The sequence below is a fragment of the Papilio polytes genome, unplaced genomic scaffold, assembly GCF_000836215.1.
Source record: "Papilio polytes unplaced genomic scaffold, Ppol_1.0 DF821511.1, whole genome shotgun sequence".
NCBI lineage: Eukaryota > Metazoa > Arthropoda > Insecta > Lepidoptera > Papilionidae > Papilio > Papilio polytes.
The window spans coordinates 1,244,675-1,262,051 of NW_013527693.1; the positions used below are offsets into that span (position 1 = coordinate 1,244,675).

The following is a 17,377-nucleotide window of genomic DNA, read 5'->3' on the forward strand; positions in this document are numbered from 1 at the left end:
TATGAAATACAGATGGCGCTTTTCTTCGTGTTACCCAATTTTAGGCCGAAGATTGGTCTCTATTTCAGTATGTTACAAAGTACTCTGTGTTGATTATTCAATAAATAAAATGAACGCGAGAATGACATATTGACAGATCAAAACATGACATTGACAGACAACACAACACCAAGTTATTTAAGTTTCATTTCACGAATAGTTTATTTCCTAAAATATTAAATCAATTAATTTATATTTCTTTGTGATATGTCGTAGAACCCCATTTATATCTCATGTTCTAGAAAAAAGATTAACAATGCAATATGACAGCAACTCTCATAGTAATAAATATTTTTAAGCGTAAAGAAAAAATATGTGCTTGAAGTATACAGCAAGACATATACTACACCTCGACTCCTTGTAAGAGTCTGATTTTATCATTTCGTTTGTCGTTTCTCTACCAATCTTCTAACAAAAACAAAACGTAGCCTTTCTTTACAAACTTTACATTTAAGAATAAACTTCTCTAGCATTTTTTGTGACTGATTTCTAAAATAGGGAATATTAAGCATCCACAATACCTAAGCACTAACCTATTATTTATGAACATCAATATTCAACTGTCCGTTGATACAAAATTCTAATGTAAATAAAACACAATAGATAATATTTTATCACTTTAATATCTTACAGTACACAATTTTGTAACCTACACGCACATTGAAACAGCAAATAAATTGTCTAACATTAAAGCTGGTTGGTAAAATTTAGTGCTCATCCTCATAGCCAGAGGGCAGAGCGTTGACATGAGGATTGTGGAACAGTGACTTCTGGCCATCACCCCATGGGAATCTCTGAAAAAAAAAACAACACTTCTGCATTGCAGTGAAATCTTACTATGTTACTAATATTATAAATGTGAAAGTTTAGTTGGATGGATTCATGTTTGTTAAGAGTTTGTAGCCTAAACAGCTGAATGGGTTTTGATGAAATTTGGTATAGATATAGCGGATAGTCTGAAAAAACACATAAGCTATTCACTTTTGTTTTTTTTAGTTTCACGCGGACGGAGTCGCTGGCGAAAGTTAGTAGTAGCAGCTAGTAATAATGAAGATTTTTTTTTTATTCATATTTTCACAACTACCATCTAAATAGTTGTTTATTTGCTACACATAAACAATTATTTACAGCAACAATTACATTTTTGAATAATATTATCTCTGTTTACTAAAGTATAATCCAAAAGATAATCTGTATTGTAACTACTTCACCTTAGCTCACTTATTTCGTGAATTAATATGTATAATGATTATCTTTCTGGTTTTTTGTCTTTATCTTACCTTGGTGCGGACTCGCAAGTAATCATAGGCAATGAATGGTGGGCGCTCATGATGTTCCTCCTGATGAGCTAAGTAAGCATTGAGCATACCAAGACCTACAGCCGGGAATGCGACGAAGAATGTCAACTTCTTCCACAGCTTATAGCCACCTAATAAAAAGATTTGTACATTACAAAGATGACACTGTGTTGTAGAAAACAATTTTGAAAATAGATAAGCATAGAAAAGGGTTATGATTACATAATTTACAGATTTTACTATTTGCAAAACTTACCCCCATGTCCTCCAGCTGTAGCAGCATGTGATGCAGCACGTGCTTGATTTTGGAGATACAAAGTTGCTGCCCTTTGCAGGATTGAAGCCATTTTGCGTGTTTTAACGAGTCGAAAATTTTACTGAATACGAGATAAATTCACTTGTCAAATGTCAAAGTTGCCAAAAAAATTGATATCGATTTAAATGCTGCCATATACATGATTGCTGTAATAATAGTTTTTAAATAAATAAACATTAATGTTATTAATACTAAATAATGTTAATAACACCTATTTATACAATTTACCGAAATCAGAATTTTTTAATGTGCATTTTGCGATATTTTAGTGCTCATTTTTTATAAATGTAGTATTGCGCTGGTCAAGTTATTTTAGAAACCAGTATCGTGCGATAGATGTCGCTGTAACAAACTTTAGTTTTCTGATCGGAATGATTTTAGATTTTTGACCTGAAAAGCGTTGGTTTGTTTTTAAATGAAATAAAAATCCAGTACTTTGAGATTACATTTCATCTTTACTACTCATGACTCATTATTCATGACAGAATATCGAGACTTTTCTTAAGATTCTAGAAATAATGCTATCTGACTATAAATGCAATAGGTAATGTTAGTATAATTCTTGTTTACATATGTTTAACAAGTTTTCCTTTTTCAATCACAGAACTGATCCATTTTTGGCTAGTACGGAACAAAGAAAAAGTAAATAAAAAGTACGAAACAAGAATGGTAAACAAATAATATGTAATAAGACTAATCTCATATTAATTGTGCTATACGGCCATATTCTGTTGATCGAATGATAGAAAGTGATGATTAGAGTTGTTAATGTTGCCATCATCTAATTTTTTTTCTGGAGGAAAACTTTTTTCCAGTATTGACCTCGGAGACACCTGAAACAAGATAATTAAATAAATCTCTTCTTACCTTTTATTACCCCTTTGATTTTATCACCTACTTCGTCTAATATTCCTACCACTATTTTAACAAACATACCTATTTCATTACGAATCCTTCTATTTCGTTCGTTTTGTAAGAGTTAACTTCTAAATAATTTGAGTATCATTAGTTTTGCTATCGTTAAAAAGATATTTAAGTCATTTAAAATTTTGATAACAATCTTTCAAGAAAAATGTAACATTTATCTGCATCCTGCGTGCACAAAAACGTTAATAACCTTTAGCGATAAATTTCTATGAATCAGCGAAGTATTTAAACTGCCATTAGCGTAAATGGAGCTTTCAGAGATATATAGTAGTGTTGTTTTATCAGATGTTTAGGAAAATTAACGTCTTTGTTTTCGAATAACATTATAAGGTTATTAACGTCGCTATCCATTGGAAACACAGTGTGACTGTAAGGTATGGAACCTAACTGGAACCTAATTTTCAATTCTTACTACTAAATTACTACATAATACTCCATTTAGATATGACGACCGATAGAAGTGTATGGAAGAGCAGCACAGTATGTGCCGACCCTTCGTAGCGGCAAGGGCAAGTTGATGACGATGAAATACGGTAAAATGAAATAGACTTACTCTAGCTTAATTCCGAAGAAAATTACTAATTTTATTTACAAGTGGAAGTAGAAATCGAATAATCAAAAGTTAATGACCTTAGTTATAAGTTCAGGTTCTTAAAGATCACATCAAAGATATTTTACGCGCGTGTGCACGCAACTAGTTTATTTTTAAATACATCGCTAACAGCTTTTTTTATTTGTATAGGATGCAAGTCGCGTCCACTGTGACAGTCGCCGACGCCGACCGAAAAGCTTTGGACGCATGCTAAGTAACATGACAAGAGTGGGTATCTAAGAACAGGGACCCGTAGACGTAAAAAAAAATTATAACTACAGCAAATCAGCAAAGGATTTTATAAGGCGGCCAACAAATATAGCAAAAAGGCACAAATAAGCTCTATGGTAACTCTGAAACCATCAAGTGTGCTACGTTTAGTAAGATCATTAACCATGTCATATTGTTTTACTTTCACAAATTTATTTACAGAACCCTACTAAGAAAAATCCATTAAAAAATAAACCAAGACGAACGTGCGCTCGATTTCTGATCGCTTACCTTTTTAGCTTTAACGTGTTCGAAATTGTAGCTCATATAGAATGCAGACTGTTGCAGCTGCCGCAAGCTGCGCAGGCGCACCCTGGGGTCCCGCTCTAGTAAGCGCACGAGCAGCCCTCGAGACGCAGTAGACAAAGTAGCAGCGCTCGCCGGAAGAGTGCCTGGTAGTGCTTCTTTGCAGCTCTTTTGTCCTCTTGAACTATCAACAAGAATATAATAATAGACTTGTGAGCAGTCGCTGTCCACTGCCTAAGCCAGTATAAGGTTTTAGTGCTTTCAGACTTTGGTCCGTGTATGGCATGGCTCTCTGATCTAGTAGCGCTAAGTGCATGAAACTGTCGATATCGACTCTTTGACATAGTCGCCATATACGGCACAAAAGTAAAATAATAAAATGAAAATATTACCTTATAGAATGTTCTGTAGAGACATTAGTAGCCCTGTCAACTTCGTCTATATCTTCTGTGGAATTTTTGTACATCGCAGGCGTTGGATACTGAAAATTCAATATATTCAACAAGTGATAATGTACCCTTATTTAATAATCAAGCCATATTTAATGGTAAACGGATGTACGTATACTTAAACAGTTGAAGTAATTTTCAACCAGATTAAATTTATGATTGTCCACCGTACGTATTATGCGCAGTAATTTTAAATACGCTTTCATTACGAACAGATAAGTTAAATTTAAAATTGCTTCCAATTATAAGCTGGTAAAAATAGCTTTTACGATATTCGTAATGTGATAGAGACAATGTAAGTTCTCTGAATCTAGTTTTGTCCACAGCTTTTTTGGACCACAATGACAACTTTAACAAAAATAACTTAAAAACAACCAAAATCATTTATCAGTAGAAATAATTGCATTCTGAACATATTCCGGGTTTTTTGACAATTCATCCTCCACTGCAGACGAAGTTGTAAGTTAGTCACAAATATGACCACGATTATTATTACATAAAAACTGGGAGCGACAGCACAACCCGTTCGGGACCCGTTGCGTGGAAAAAAGTCCACCTTCACTCGACCGGCTAAAAATAGGGAGCCCAGCGCCTTAATTGCACACTTGGAATTTACAGCACGTTTTAACGATTGTTAGTACATCGAGATAAATGCACCTCGAGGGCGGGGTAATGCTGCAAAGATTGTGTTGCCTGTTACTATTGCATATTAAAATAGATGCGAGTCAATTTATAAAACGGTAAGTCCGGTTTCGAACTGGCTGGTATATTATGTGAATTTAAAAATAGAAATTTGAATTAGGAACTTCTGCTGAAATGTACCGTATCACTGCAGCTAAAAGACATTATCTCATCACACTCCCTGGTACATATATGTAACTTGTCAAATTTATTAATCATTAACATATTTTTTTTAATACAATATCACCTTTATTTTCAAGTATCAATTTAACGAGCTTTTAATATATTTCTCTACTAGTCATGTCTTCTAGAAATGTGAAGAATAATGAGTCCTTACAGAGAAGTTGTTTATAGAGCATAAACGTGCGGTTCAAACGCACGTTTGCTTTGGAATAGTTTATTACGACGAGGGTAAGGGGAATCAATAAAATGTTAATTTTATATGATTTTCGCCGACTACTTGAGTTAACATGGGATGTTAGGCTTCCAGACATTCAGTCCATAAATTAAGAGCACACCGTTAGAACCAGTGCATTGACTACTGATTAATATTTATCTATATATACAATGCTTGTACTTTTGTTTGTCATGTACGTTTCTTAACTATTAATAATTAAATTGTATTGAAACTTTGGTAGGTAAGTAGTATGCTCAGTTATCTTTGAAAACAGTTTTTTTTTGTTTTTATATCTCTGTATGTTCCTAATTTACTGGACAGATTTTAATGAGCCTTTAGTAGGCTATTCTGAGGAAGACAGAGGAGGTTTGTGGCTTGTGGCAAAAATAAAACAAACGTAAAGCTCCTTTGACGCTTCTTGTCTAAGATACAACACATGCCGGGATCAGCTAGGATGTTTGTAAAAATGGAAATAAAAACATCCTAAACTGATGATTAAAGTTTTCTCTTTTGACATTATTTTGACTGTCTCTAAGATTATTTTTGTTTCTACAACGCATGCCGGGTACAGCTAGTTAGTTACAAAGTGATTGAACTGGTACGCTGTATGTTTATATTGCGACCTGGTCACGATTTGACCGCATTAGCGAACTAGTGAGTACCGAAGCAAGATTTAAATTACTTCGACTACCTGACGCACTGAATTACTTTAACTCCTTCCTTGCCATTGTCATGTTGCTACGTAAGGTCGTATTACTACTGATATTATGGTAAAGTTCCTGATTTTTTAATACTATACAATTCACACAGACAATAAATTTATAGGTGAATGACGAGTGATTGTGTGTCCAGCAGAAATTATTGACAAAGGAAGTAATAAAGTAATAAATACAATTCTTTCAAAAACAATACAGCCAAAAGTTTGCAGACTATGGGGCACAAACTATATGGTCTACAATTAAAAAAAGTATCTGGAAAAAAAATGCGTCAGAAAAATCGCTAAATTGTACAAAAAAATATACACACGAATTGAGTACTTCCTTCTTTTGGGAAATCGGTCAAAAATGGGTTTCTATAACTTTACAGTATTCTTTTGTTTCATTCTTACTACATCTTACTTCGTTCCATTTGTTTATTTTAGCAGACGAAGAGTTAGTATGACAGGATAAAGATTCTGTCTACTCGAAATGGTTGCGGGGAAATCCAAGGGTAATGGAATAACATCAGCGGGCGAAGAAGCTAATTGACACCTTATACAGGCTGCTGAAGAAACAGTAAAATTTCATGTAGAAAATCCAGTAAAACCACTAGACATCTAGTAACCACAAAATCACGCTACTATTTTGTCGTATAAAAATAGACAGATCAGTTACGATATAATATTACATCTGTTAATAAAAATTACGATACGTTGAACAAATGTATCATTAAACATAATAACTGGTGTAAAGTCTAAAGAAATAAAGAGTTTCGTACTCGCGAAACGATAACGAGCGAGGTATTAATTCTCAGTATTGCATGATTCACATGTAAGAACGCTAAAGGTCCTGCAATTGATTTTATTGGAGCCAGTATTATACTTATTTTGTAATTTAACTTTTTTACGAAGGCCACGACGTAGCTTTAACCGCTCGGGTTCATTCCTCGCGAAGCTCGCCGCACTCTATGTAGGGTTGCTTTACCACATTAAAAATAAACTGTTTTATACATGAATATTTCAATAAAAGATACAGTAGCTGACTTTGTTGCGCTAGCGACTAGGCTGCGCGGAATTAAAAAAAAGTAACGTATGTGTTCTTCCAGACTCTCCACTACATTTATGCCAAATTTCATCGAGATCCGTTGAGCAGTTTAGGCTTCTCTAACAAACATCCATCCATCTGAACTTTCGTATTTATGTCATTAGTAAAATTTTTTTTGTAAACACGGCGACGAAATAATGATAGCCATCTTGATCATAAATAAAATCATAATTATTTAACATTTTAATTTGTTTATGGCCGCATATAAAACGTCACGGGGAAATGAAAACGAAGGTTTTTATCTTTAGCACAAAAACGAAAGATCTGTCTACTTAGGCAAAAACATAGTCATATAGAATCTACACCAATTTCTAGGAAAAGAACATTATTCTGGTTTAACATTAGTTGTAACATATCAAGTATCAACCCTGAGAAGTGCGACATCGCATGACGGGTAGCGAGCCGATCATTCAACTTTGAAACTCATTTATATATCTCAAGATTGGCTCAGTCATTAAGCTTCGCTATACAGTGAAGATATCATTTTTAAAGTTGCATTTCAGAAAAAAAATAAAGATTGAACTTTTTTATAAATACAACACTATGTTTATTATGTTATTTAGATAGTAATTTAGCCTAAATTATGAGGTTAAATCTAGATTAATAGCTGTATTAAATTAGGTGTTTTTGAATCTTGTATATTATCAGCAACAGGTGCTTAAAGGAAATTAAATTTAAAGTAGTTAACAAATAACTTTAGTTTGAAAGTATTTCATATTATGTTTGCTGTTTCTACAATGGGGTTAATTTATTATATTTTGTAGTATACATTAAAGTAAAATGCCATAAACTAACGAAGTGACATTAATTTTAAAAGGTACTTTTTAGTACGCTAAGTTAGTAAGCTTTGCTTTAGAAGCTCTAAAAATTAATCTCTTGACGATATGTTCTCTTTAAAACATTTAGAAATACTTTAATATTTTGTACATTAATAAAGTCCAAAAGATTGTGCAATTCTTTCTGATCATAAACTTGATCCACAAGCAATGTAATCGATCTCGACGGGTATTAAACCCGCCAAGACAGCAACATTAATTCCAAGAAGCACCCCTAGATGAAGGTAAATTACAGTAGGACGTTGACGGCCAGTCGATTCACTGACGCGAACCGCCTTCGTTACCATAAACTGGCTCCAGAGGACCCTGACAAGGCCATTTACCTGCATACGACGCAATAATTCATTAACGCTGGATTATAGATGCAAACTTTTTTAAAAACAAAACACACTGCTCCGAACGGGTTCTATGTAAAGTAATTAAAACAGTCTTTTGTCTTTATTTTACACATGCATTAGCATCAGCACAGGCGTTAAAGTAAAAATGATATAAATAACTAGCTTTTGCTTGCGACTTCGCCTGCGTCATATCAAAAATTTAAAATAAACATAGCATATGTGACTCACAAGTAAATTACCTTTCTAACGGTGAAACAGTTCTTAAAATCGGCCCAATAGTTTTTGAGTTATTTGAATACATACAAAAATACAAATCTTTCCTCTTTATAATATTAGTATAGATATAGACATATAGACTAGCTTTTGTTCGCGACTCCGTCCGCGTAGAGTTAAAAAAAAACAAAAGCAAGTAGCTTATGTGATCTTCTAGACTATGTTCTACATATATGTCAAATTTCAACAAGATACGTTCAGCTGTTTAGGCTACAAGCTCTAACAAACATCCATCCATCTAAACTTTCGCATTTATAATATTGGTATGATAACTTGCAAATAGATTTTGAATCAGTTCTAACATTTTAATATTTGTGTAGAAAAAGCATATCAGTTCTATACCGTCCAGGATTCGACAAAAAAGCTTAAAGCTTTTTCAAAGCTGAACATGAAGGTCTTTTTCATGGTCTTTTGTTCGCAGCAGCATAAATAGTCGTATTGTGAAAATATATTTTGATGAATGGTATTTTGTTATCAAGAACTGACGAAGTCTATCAATAAAAGTACGTCATTGTACTCGAAGAAATATATTGGTAGAAATATTGGTGTCGCAAACATACGGCGATAGCTAATTAAATGTCTATTTAACTGACTATGGTTGCGCAGCTCATTGTGCGACACTCATTATTTTATTTCTAAAACTACGTTCACCATAATTTTATGAAAATTAGCCGGACATTGTTATCAAAAGGAATAATTTCAAACTACTCATAAAACTGTTCCTTTTGGAAATTAGTATACTCGAAACTAAAAAACTACTTAACATAGAGATTCCTATTCTTTGGTTAAAGGTCTCTACAAGGACTTGATGTTCGATAAAAATGTAATCATCGTTAAAAGTAATTAAAAGCAAGGTAGGTGCCGTCTTTAAAATGCCCGTTTGGTAACTATTTGAAGTATAACAATGTTAGTTGTCTTGATACACGATCGTTATTTGTTATAAAATTGTTATACATGGCCACCCCAGTTAGGAGATACCTTAGTCTCATCTCGGCGTAACCTTGACGAGTGATCGATGGACGGCGCGGTGGCATTCGCGTTGTTGTGAAATTTATGAAAAAAAAAGAAACATTAAAATACAATGGTTTAATCTGAAGCCGGTTTAATGTTCGTGATAGCTTGTGTGAAAAATTATAGGCATGCATGTCCTGTGACTGTCAATAATAAATGTTACAATTAAGATAAAGTTTAATATTTTATTAGGTGCAATAAAACTGCGAGTATTTACATACTTTTTTTATTTAGTTTCTAATGGGGATGAGGTATACGTACTTTCCTGGATATCATTTTTCTTAGCAAATATGAAGTGATGAAAATCAATGTTTTGAATTTTTAACGACAAAAAATATCAATAAACGATGTTATTTGGACATATTTTGTTTCTCTTTTACGTAAATTTTATTGCTCTCAATTATAACTTTCCGATTAATTCTTGTATACTTTTTGCTTCGTCAATTTCCTGACTTTTCTGTCTGATTCTTTTATACTTCAGTTATTGCAAATTATTAATAAATCTAACACCGATATAAAATGAAAGACAAATTTTGAAACAACGTCGTAAAATAAAATAACAATTACACAGCTGTTCCAAATTCTAAATCCACATCTACTTAAGTAAATCATTTCAAAATCTTATATAAAGATTTTGCCCTAATAGACTAATCTTAAACTTAGAGTAATCTTTGACATTTAGTTTTAATGACCCAAGCTACGTGTCTTTAAAAAAATCTGGAAAATCCTTTTTTTTTGTCATCTCTAATTTTTAGGTAATACACGTACTTCGTGTGCCTGTGAATATAGAACCAGCGTTTATGCTTACCCACGCAATTAACATGTCTTTTCAAGAGAGAGGTTTTAGTTAACACTCAGTATCTACACCAAACTTTTATGAATTTATAACTGAACTAGCTGTTCAAATTATAAAAACTTTAATTTATTATTTATATTTGTCACATTCTCAATTGTCAAAATAACCGTTACTATAATAACCTTGCTTCCTTAATGTTGGCAGCTTGTAGTTTAAGGTCCCCTTCCAAGGTGAAGGTTTTTTCCGATTTATTTACCCACTAAGTTTTATAGCGTGAAAATATATAGCCTAAAGCAGGTTGTAAGTGGAGGAGTTAGTAAAAAAAGGAGTATTCAAAAATATGCCGTGATTGCTGATTACTGACATCTTACGCCAAAAAGTATTATGTGTTTACGCTTTATTATATAAGTATAAATTAAAAAAAAACGATAATAATCTTGGTACTAATCTATTGAATTTTATTGCTTGTCTATTTGCATTCGTGTGATGTTTTAATAAAATAATAGTATTAAATTGTGTCTCAATACTTGACCCGTCAAGTTAACCGTCGGCAATGTACACGGCACTCGAGACTAAACCGTCAGAGACCGTTCAATCTCAGTTATAATGGCGGACATCCTTTTGAGACTCTGATTGAACACATGACGCATGCTTAGTAAATAGAACAGCGCCCTTCGTATGTACAGAAATACATTATAAATAATTAAATAGTTACTTCATATAATCCAGGAAAAATTGATGAAAAAGACCATATTACGAGTAGACTAACTGGCCTTTAAGTAATAACAGATTTTATTATTTTTGTCAAAAAAGTCCTTTCGAGAATATTGCAGGCGGCTAACTAGATTCAAAAATAGATCATAGATTGGCAAAGCTAAGGTACTTTCTTATAACTTAAAGTTATATTGTATTACAGTGGATTTTTTTTATAAAATAAGGTGGCAAACGAGCACCCGGCCACCTGAATCCGCTAAAATGGCGAAGCGAACGCTGCCCATAGACATCCTCAATCGCAGATGCGTTGCCTTCCGACGGAGGAGGAGACGCACATAATGAGAACAATTCCCCTTCCTATGCATGTTTTCCACCGTCAAATCTACTTTCCCTTCCAATCCTCCCCTTATAAGAAAAGGGTGGTAAAAAGAAAGGGACTTAAATTAGGCCTTCGACACCACACTCATCAGACGATACACGGAATTGCTTCCATGTCACGCCTGTCTTCTGTGTGATCGTGGTATTACACCGGGCGTGCCGTCCCATTCTTGCTAAGATGGTAAAACAGGCACTACCACTGTTAAGAACATACTTCCATTTGTACGTGTGTTTGGTAGTGGAGTTTTACCCTATAGTTAGGGTAAAATTTAAATATGATCATGGAAACAGTAAGGGGCGATACGACGCTCCGTGTTGGAAGGGCAACGCTGCGAGTCGCCAGCGGTCAATAACCTTGTCATTGTACAAGTTTTGTGTTTACCTTTTACCTTAACGCTGTTCCCACTCGACATGTTAAAGTTAAAACACTTCCACTGTCGTATAATAGAAGAATATACTAAACAGATAAAAAATATTGTCTAAACATCTCTATTTAAAAGCCTCTAGTCTGTCAATGGACATATATGTTGCGTAAAAACTTTTAATTCAATAAATTAACTCAAAAAGGGTAACAGGAAATTTCGGTCCAATTAAAGTCCCCCTTCTTAAAAAAACTGACAAAGATTGATACTTAATTTACAGAAAATGAATACTTATAACTACTGATGAATCTTGCCCTTATTTGTAGTTATTTCTAGTTTTTTTTTTTAAGAAAAAGGGAATTTGTCAAAAACCTCACATTGTTTTAACATCATGTCTTTGTTTATTTATTACGATGCTATCGTATGTATAATATCTTAACTTTAGGCGTCTGTTGTTTTTTACTGAGGAAAAAATACTTTTTCCATCCCATGTAATTATCGTGCATAAAGAAAAAAACATGCAAATACATCTTTTAATAGACTGCATTAAAAAAAGGTAAGAAAAAAAGATATAAGTCGTGTTGAAGTTTAAAATACTTCTAAAGTGGATTCTTCGTTGTTTATTCTGACTTAGGTTAAAGATAGTTTACTCATCGTTCCTAATCTAATGCATCTAAGTAATTATGTTCACAAGGAAAACTAAAAAAAACTTAATGTTTTAGCTAATATCGTGATTACCCGTGACCTTTATGAAGGTTCATCTACATACTTAAGATGTTAATAAAAAATTAAGTGTCCTCCAAAAACTTCAATTAAATTTTAGATATAGACTTCTCAAGACATTTTTTATTTGTCTTTTAATTAGATTCAAAAAGTAATACAATGAAGTAAGAGTTCTAATATACAACAAAAAAAGTATGCATAAATAATTTAGTACTGGTAAATACTAATAAGTAAAACTTAATTAGCGTTACTTATATTTATTTTTTAAAAATGAAACATTTGTAACCGCAAACACGTCATCACAAAACTAATAAGGAAGCCAGTACAACTTGTTTTAAATCAATTTAACAATAGATTTTAAAGAAAGGGTCGTTAGGGTATGACGATGACGAGCGTTTCTAACATTGTTGTGACAGGGTCAGACTCGGATATATTAAATTAGTTAAAGTCAAAAAAAATAAATAAATTTGAATTATTTTAAACGTGAAAGTGTAAAGTCAACATAGTAGTACGATTTTTTAAATACACAAAGGCTACGGGATCCCGCCCAGATATAAGATGATTACGCACTTAGACTCGCCACAAGCCACAGTACCGCTTATTTTCGTTCCTTTATTTTTTATAAATACATTACAATGTCTATGCCAAATTTCATCGAGATCCGTTCAGCCGTTTAGGCTACAAACTCTAACAAACATCCATCCATCCATCTAAACTTTCGCATTTATAATATTAGTATGATTTATAATATTGTTGCTGAGTACGTCCCTGCCTCCATGTCGTTGTTCGTTGTTCGCTAACATTTTAACGATGCGGAAATAACCTCTTCTGTTATTAAGTTTAGGTTATTTAGGAAACTATTAGCAGTAATGAGTGCGTAGCAGATATTGTAGGGGCTTTTGTTTAAGTTAATTTAGATTTTGTATCTATATTGTTTTAGCAATTAGAGTAATTACGGTATGCTTTTGTTTGCCTTAGTACAATTTGGTTGTTGTATAATAACATCGAAAATAAGAACCTTTACGGCCTTATACTGAAACGATTAAATATCTTGATTCGCAAGTGCAGCTTACAATCTGTCGTCGAACGTCAAAACTTTAACGCTCAAAAACAAAGTTAAAGTGTGGTCTTATTGTGGTCGTTTCAGTATTCGGCCATGAGTCAAATATTCTTATGATTAGTGGTGTTGAAAATCTTTTATATCGTAGGATTTATGTCAAAAATTCCGTCCGCAGATTAAACATTATGAGTCGGACTTCCTAATCTGCTTTTATGAACATTATATGAAAGTAATTAGTTAAATGATATTGATACAATAAGAAACCAATTAATAAAAAAAAAATCCTACAAAAAGAAAATAAACGAGTCCTCATAGCGTAGGGTGTAGTCATTAGTACATGAATGATTGTCATTACTTCTCTGCGACAAGGCGCCGCCTGGCGACCAGAAAGTACAACAAACTACACAACTAACACAAAAAGAGCTATCAAATCAAATGCAAAAAGATTACTTAATGTAAAGAAATAGAGTACAAAGTCAAATGGTGTCCATAGAAGTTCCAAACTACACCTATTTGCTAGCTGTACGCATAGTACATCTATGCACGAAGATGGGACGCCACTTTAATCACATATGAAATTAAATGCATACATCAGTTTAAAAACAATAATAAATTACTAAGTTGTATTTATTCGTTAACATTTACATATCTAATTGTCGTTTATTTAAATGTCTGTAGGCGTTTATAATTTTGTTCTTAAAGAGTCACGGTCATTGGACGGTTTTAAACAACATGAGCACACGACAGACGTTTTCTACGTATAAAGTTAAGACGAAAGTTTAATTAAATATTTGAAAAAATTTAGTAAATTTAAAAAATTTAGTCAAATTTAGCAAAGTTATCATTATGCATTTATTAAAAAAGTTATCTACAGCTGCCTACCTTTAATAGTGTACTTCATTCCGGACAAAAAAGATATAATAGCCAATGTAGATCTTTGCACAAGTACGGAATAATTTTCTGCTTCTTAGGTCATATGGCATAAGACAACCAACGATGTTCTAGAAAATATTGTCGATGATGTGACCATAAAGTTATTTCTAACAGTTTAATAGAGATAAAAAGATAAGACGCTAATCTTGTTCTTTGCATTTAAGATATAACTACCATATACTCATAAATTTTATAAAACACGCAATAATTAATATAAAAAAACTTAAATAGGATAGTACTTTCTAGAAGACTCCCGTAGATGTCTTTTGTTTGAAGTAAATTATTTCATTCCGCAATCAAAACAGAAAATAAACATCGATTCTATTAACAAATTTTAAACAAATTAAACACAGAAAATTGATACTACCATGACAATAATTAAGTTAATTCTCAAAAAAAGGACAAAACCCACAAATGCGCAAATATTCGAACAATAAAATACGTAATCAACATTTAAAAACAAGCAACGGGGTCAAAAATAATTGGAGAGGTCGACAAAATTGGCAGAGAAGTAGAAAAACCCTGACTATACGTGCGTCCTACCTTATGCTAGTAACACACGAGGGTGGAACAATGAGACAGAGCATTCTCAGTACTGCAATAGTATTTTTTGATACATACGATTCATACGTAATGACTATTTTGATAATAACAATTGCAGTACTGCACCGTCTACTGCTCCGTTCCGTGGTCGTGTGTAACTAGCATTAGTACATAAAACGCTGCCGCTTTTTGTCTCATCTTGCTGTTTCCTGCGGCTAATTCATACATTATCTGTGTAGTCACGAACATTAAAAATGCACCTGTAACAAATACATTGTTTCCGATGTACTTACCATGTTGTGTTTACACTCACGAAACATTTACATAAGGCATGTTGTGTTAGAGAAATCAACTATTCGAATATCGTAAATCACATGTTATTATTTACGTCACAAAACCAATAATACAATAAAATAAACTGACTCCATTTATTGCAATGAAGCTTGGAATTGCAAACGATTTATTAATAAAAAAAATTGCAAAGATGCTTTATTACTATTTATCTGACAGCTTGTTGTTCTTTGGCGTTACTTTGTTAGTAATAAGTCGGAGTTTACATAAATAACGAGTTTTTTTTTTCTGCGGCAACTGAAAGAAATTACGCAATTGTCCCATTTCATGCTCCCATTAACTTCACAAAGTTTATAACAATAAAAGTAGTTTTGAAGCGTCTTTAAAAGAGATAGCATTATTTTGTTATGCACATTCCTCCTGAAACAAACGGTTAAAGTTCACAAACGTGATAGTGCAAGCATGTTACCAAACGATTTTTGTGCGACATAAAATTTATGAGTACGATTTCAGCCTTAAACAAATATAATTTAATAAGCTATACTAATACTATAAAGAGGAAAGATTTGTATTTTTGGACTTCAGCATGTATTGAAATACTTCAAACACTACTATGCAGATTTATAAATTATCACCATTTGAAAGTTACTTCATGAGTAACACATGTTTTCTGCAAATTTTAATTTCAAGAGGACGAAGTCGCGAGCAACAGCTGGCATTTCAATAAAAATACAATTACTTTCTGTATAATTTAATATTTTGTTTGTAAACATCGTGTTGTGACGTATTAGATGAATAAAGCTTTCTTTTTTTATACGAGAAGGGGGCAAACGAGCAGCAGGAACACAAAGGTGGTCAACGACGCCCATGGCAACACTAAAAGAACTACAGATGCGTTGCTGGCCTTTAAGGAAATTGTAAGCATTTGCCTTCGTCAGATGCTGAGAGTGTTACTTTATCGTTATTTTAAATACTTGATCCTTTAACGGTAAATTATAAATCCATTTAAGTAATAAAACAGTTATCCAGTTAGACACTAAATATTTTATTTAGTGCTAATCGAAATCATTAATTAAAATGTACTCTAAGCTTTCAGCGTTATTTATGATGGTTACAATTTATTTATCGTGAGTTTTTTATGTTTATCAATCGATCATTAATTGAAAACTCTATTCCTTGGTTGTGTTCAGTTCCGTCTGCAGAAACTCTTGTATTGTTGTTTCTTACATTCTTTTTGTAAAAATAGAGACAAACTATGTAACAAATGTCGCTGCTGATCCCCGTTAATATCTTAACGGTCTAGTGGTACCGAAAAGCGGGCTATTAGTTTGCGAGTTAATGTCAATGTGTTATTCGCACTGGGTTTTAATTCATTTGGTTTAGTGCAAAGACGCCTTGCCTCTGACTTTAATTATTTCTATTGTAACTTAAAGACCTTTTCACATGAAAGGTGTAGTCATTAAATTGTTTTTCATTTAATTAATGTTTGTTGTTTATTAGTTATTACTGTATTATTTTTTGTAAATTTTTACTGGTTGTTTTATGATGGATTTTTAACAAAACATACTGCTGTATTTATGTTTGAACATATTGTATAACATAGTTGTGTGCAGCATAAACCGACGATGTAATAGTCAGCAAAAAGTTGCATTATTTAAAAAAAAAAACTTTTTAATAAATATCGTTTCGTAACGGACAGTGTACATGGTATTTAAGAAAGGCAGGTGCAAGTTAATATTCACGACACCCGTTTCCTGAATGCTAAACTGACCTTTCCTTCGTTAGTGTTAATGTGTAATATTTTTACTTTGTTATTGTGGATAAGTCATAGACATTGTATGCACCTTGAATAGGTCAGTTGCCATGTAAAATAACATGTTAACTCTTCAGAAGAAATGAAATTTTATATAGTTAATAGCTGTTCCCGTGCGGCTTCATCCGCTTGAAATTATCAATACATTATTTTATTGTTTACATTTGTTAAAATTATGAATAGCAAATGTCAAAATGACATGACATGACAAACCTTGCTTCCTTGATGTTGGCAGCAATTTATGGTTTCTTTCCCACATTAGGGTTTTTATCCAAAATATTTACCCCCA

General features: G+C 32.8%; 2 protein-coding genes across 2 annotated transcripts in view; both read right to left on the reverse strand.

Annotated features, from left to right (window-relative positions):
• Nucleotides 1–643: 643 nt before the first annotated feature.
• Nucleotides 644–1,760, reverse strand: LOC106108519 (cytochrome c oxidase subunit 6A1, mitochondrial-like). Its single transcript, XM_013289694.1, has 3 exons — nt 1,594–1,760; nt 1,320–1,468; nt 644–833 (listed from the first exon to the last, which is right to left on the reverse strand). The coding sequence occupies exons 1-3, from the start codon at nt 1,682–1,684 to the stop codon at nt 747–749; spliced, it is 327 nt and encodes a 108-aa protein (XP_013145148.1). The 5' UTR covers nt 1,685–1,760; the 3' UTR covers nt 644–746.
• Nucleotides 1,761–1,899: 139 nt separating this feature from the next.
• LOC106108515 (putative serine/threonine-protein kinase F31E3.2) overlaps nt 1,900–17,377 on the reverse strand; it is a 42,652-nt gene continuing 27,174 nt past the window's right edge. Inside the window, exons 8-10 of the mRNA XM_013289691.1 lie at nt 4,081–4,169; nt 3,674–3,872; nt 1,900–2,486 (exon numbers count right to left, since the gene is read on the reverse strand). Coding sequence (XP_013145145.1) covers nt 2,367–2,486; nt 3,674–3,872; nt 4,081–4,169 — 408 coding nt within the window. The 3' untranslated portion in view covers nt 1,900–2,366. The remainder of the gene's footprint in view (nt 2,487–3,673; nt 3,873–4,080; nt 4,170–17,377) is intronic.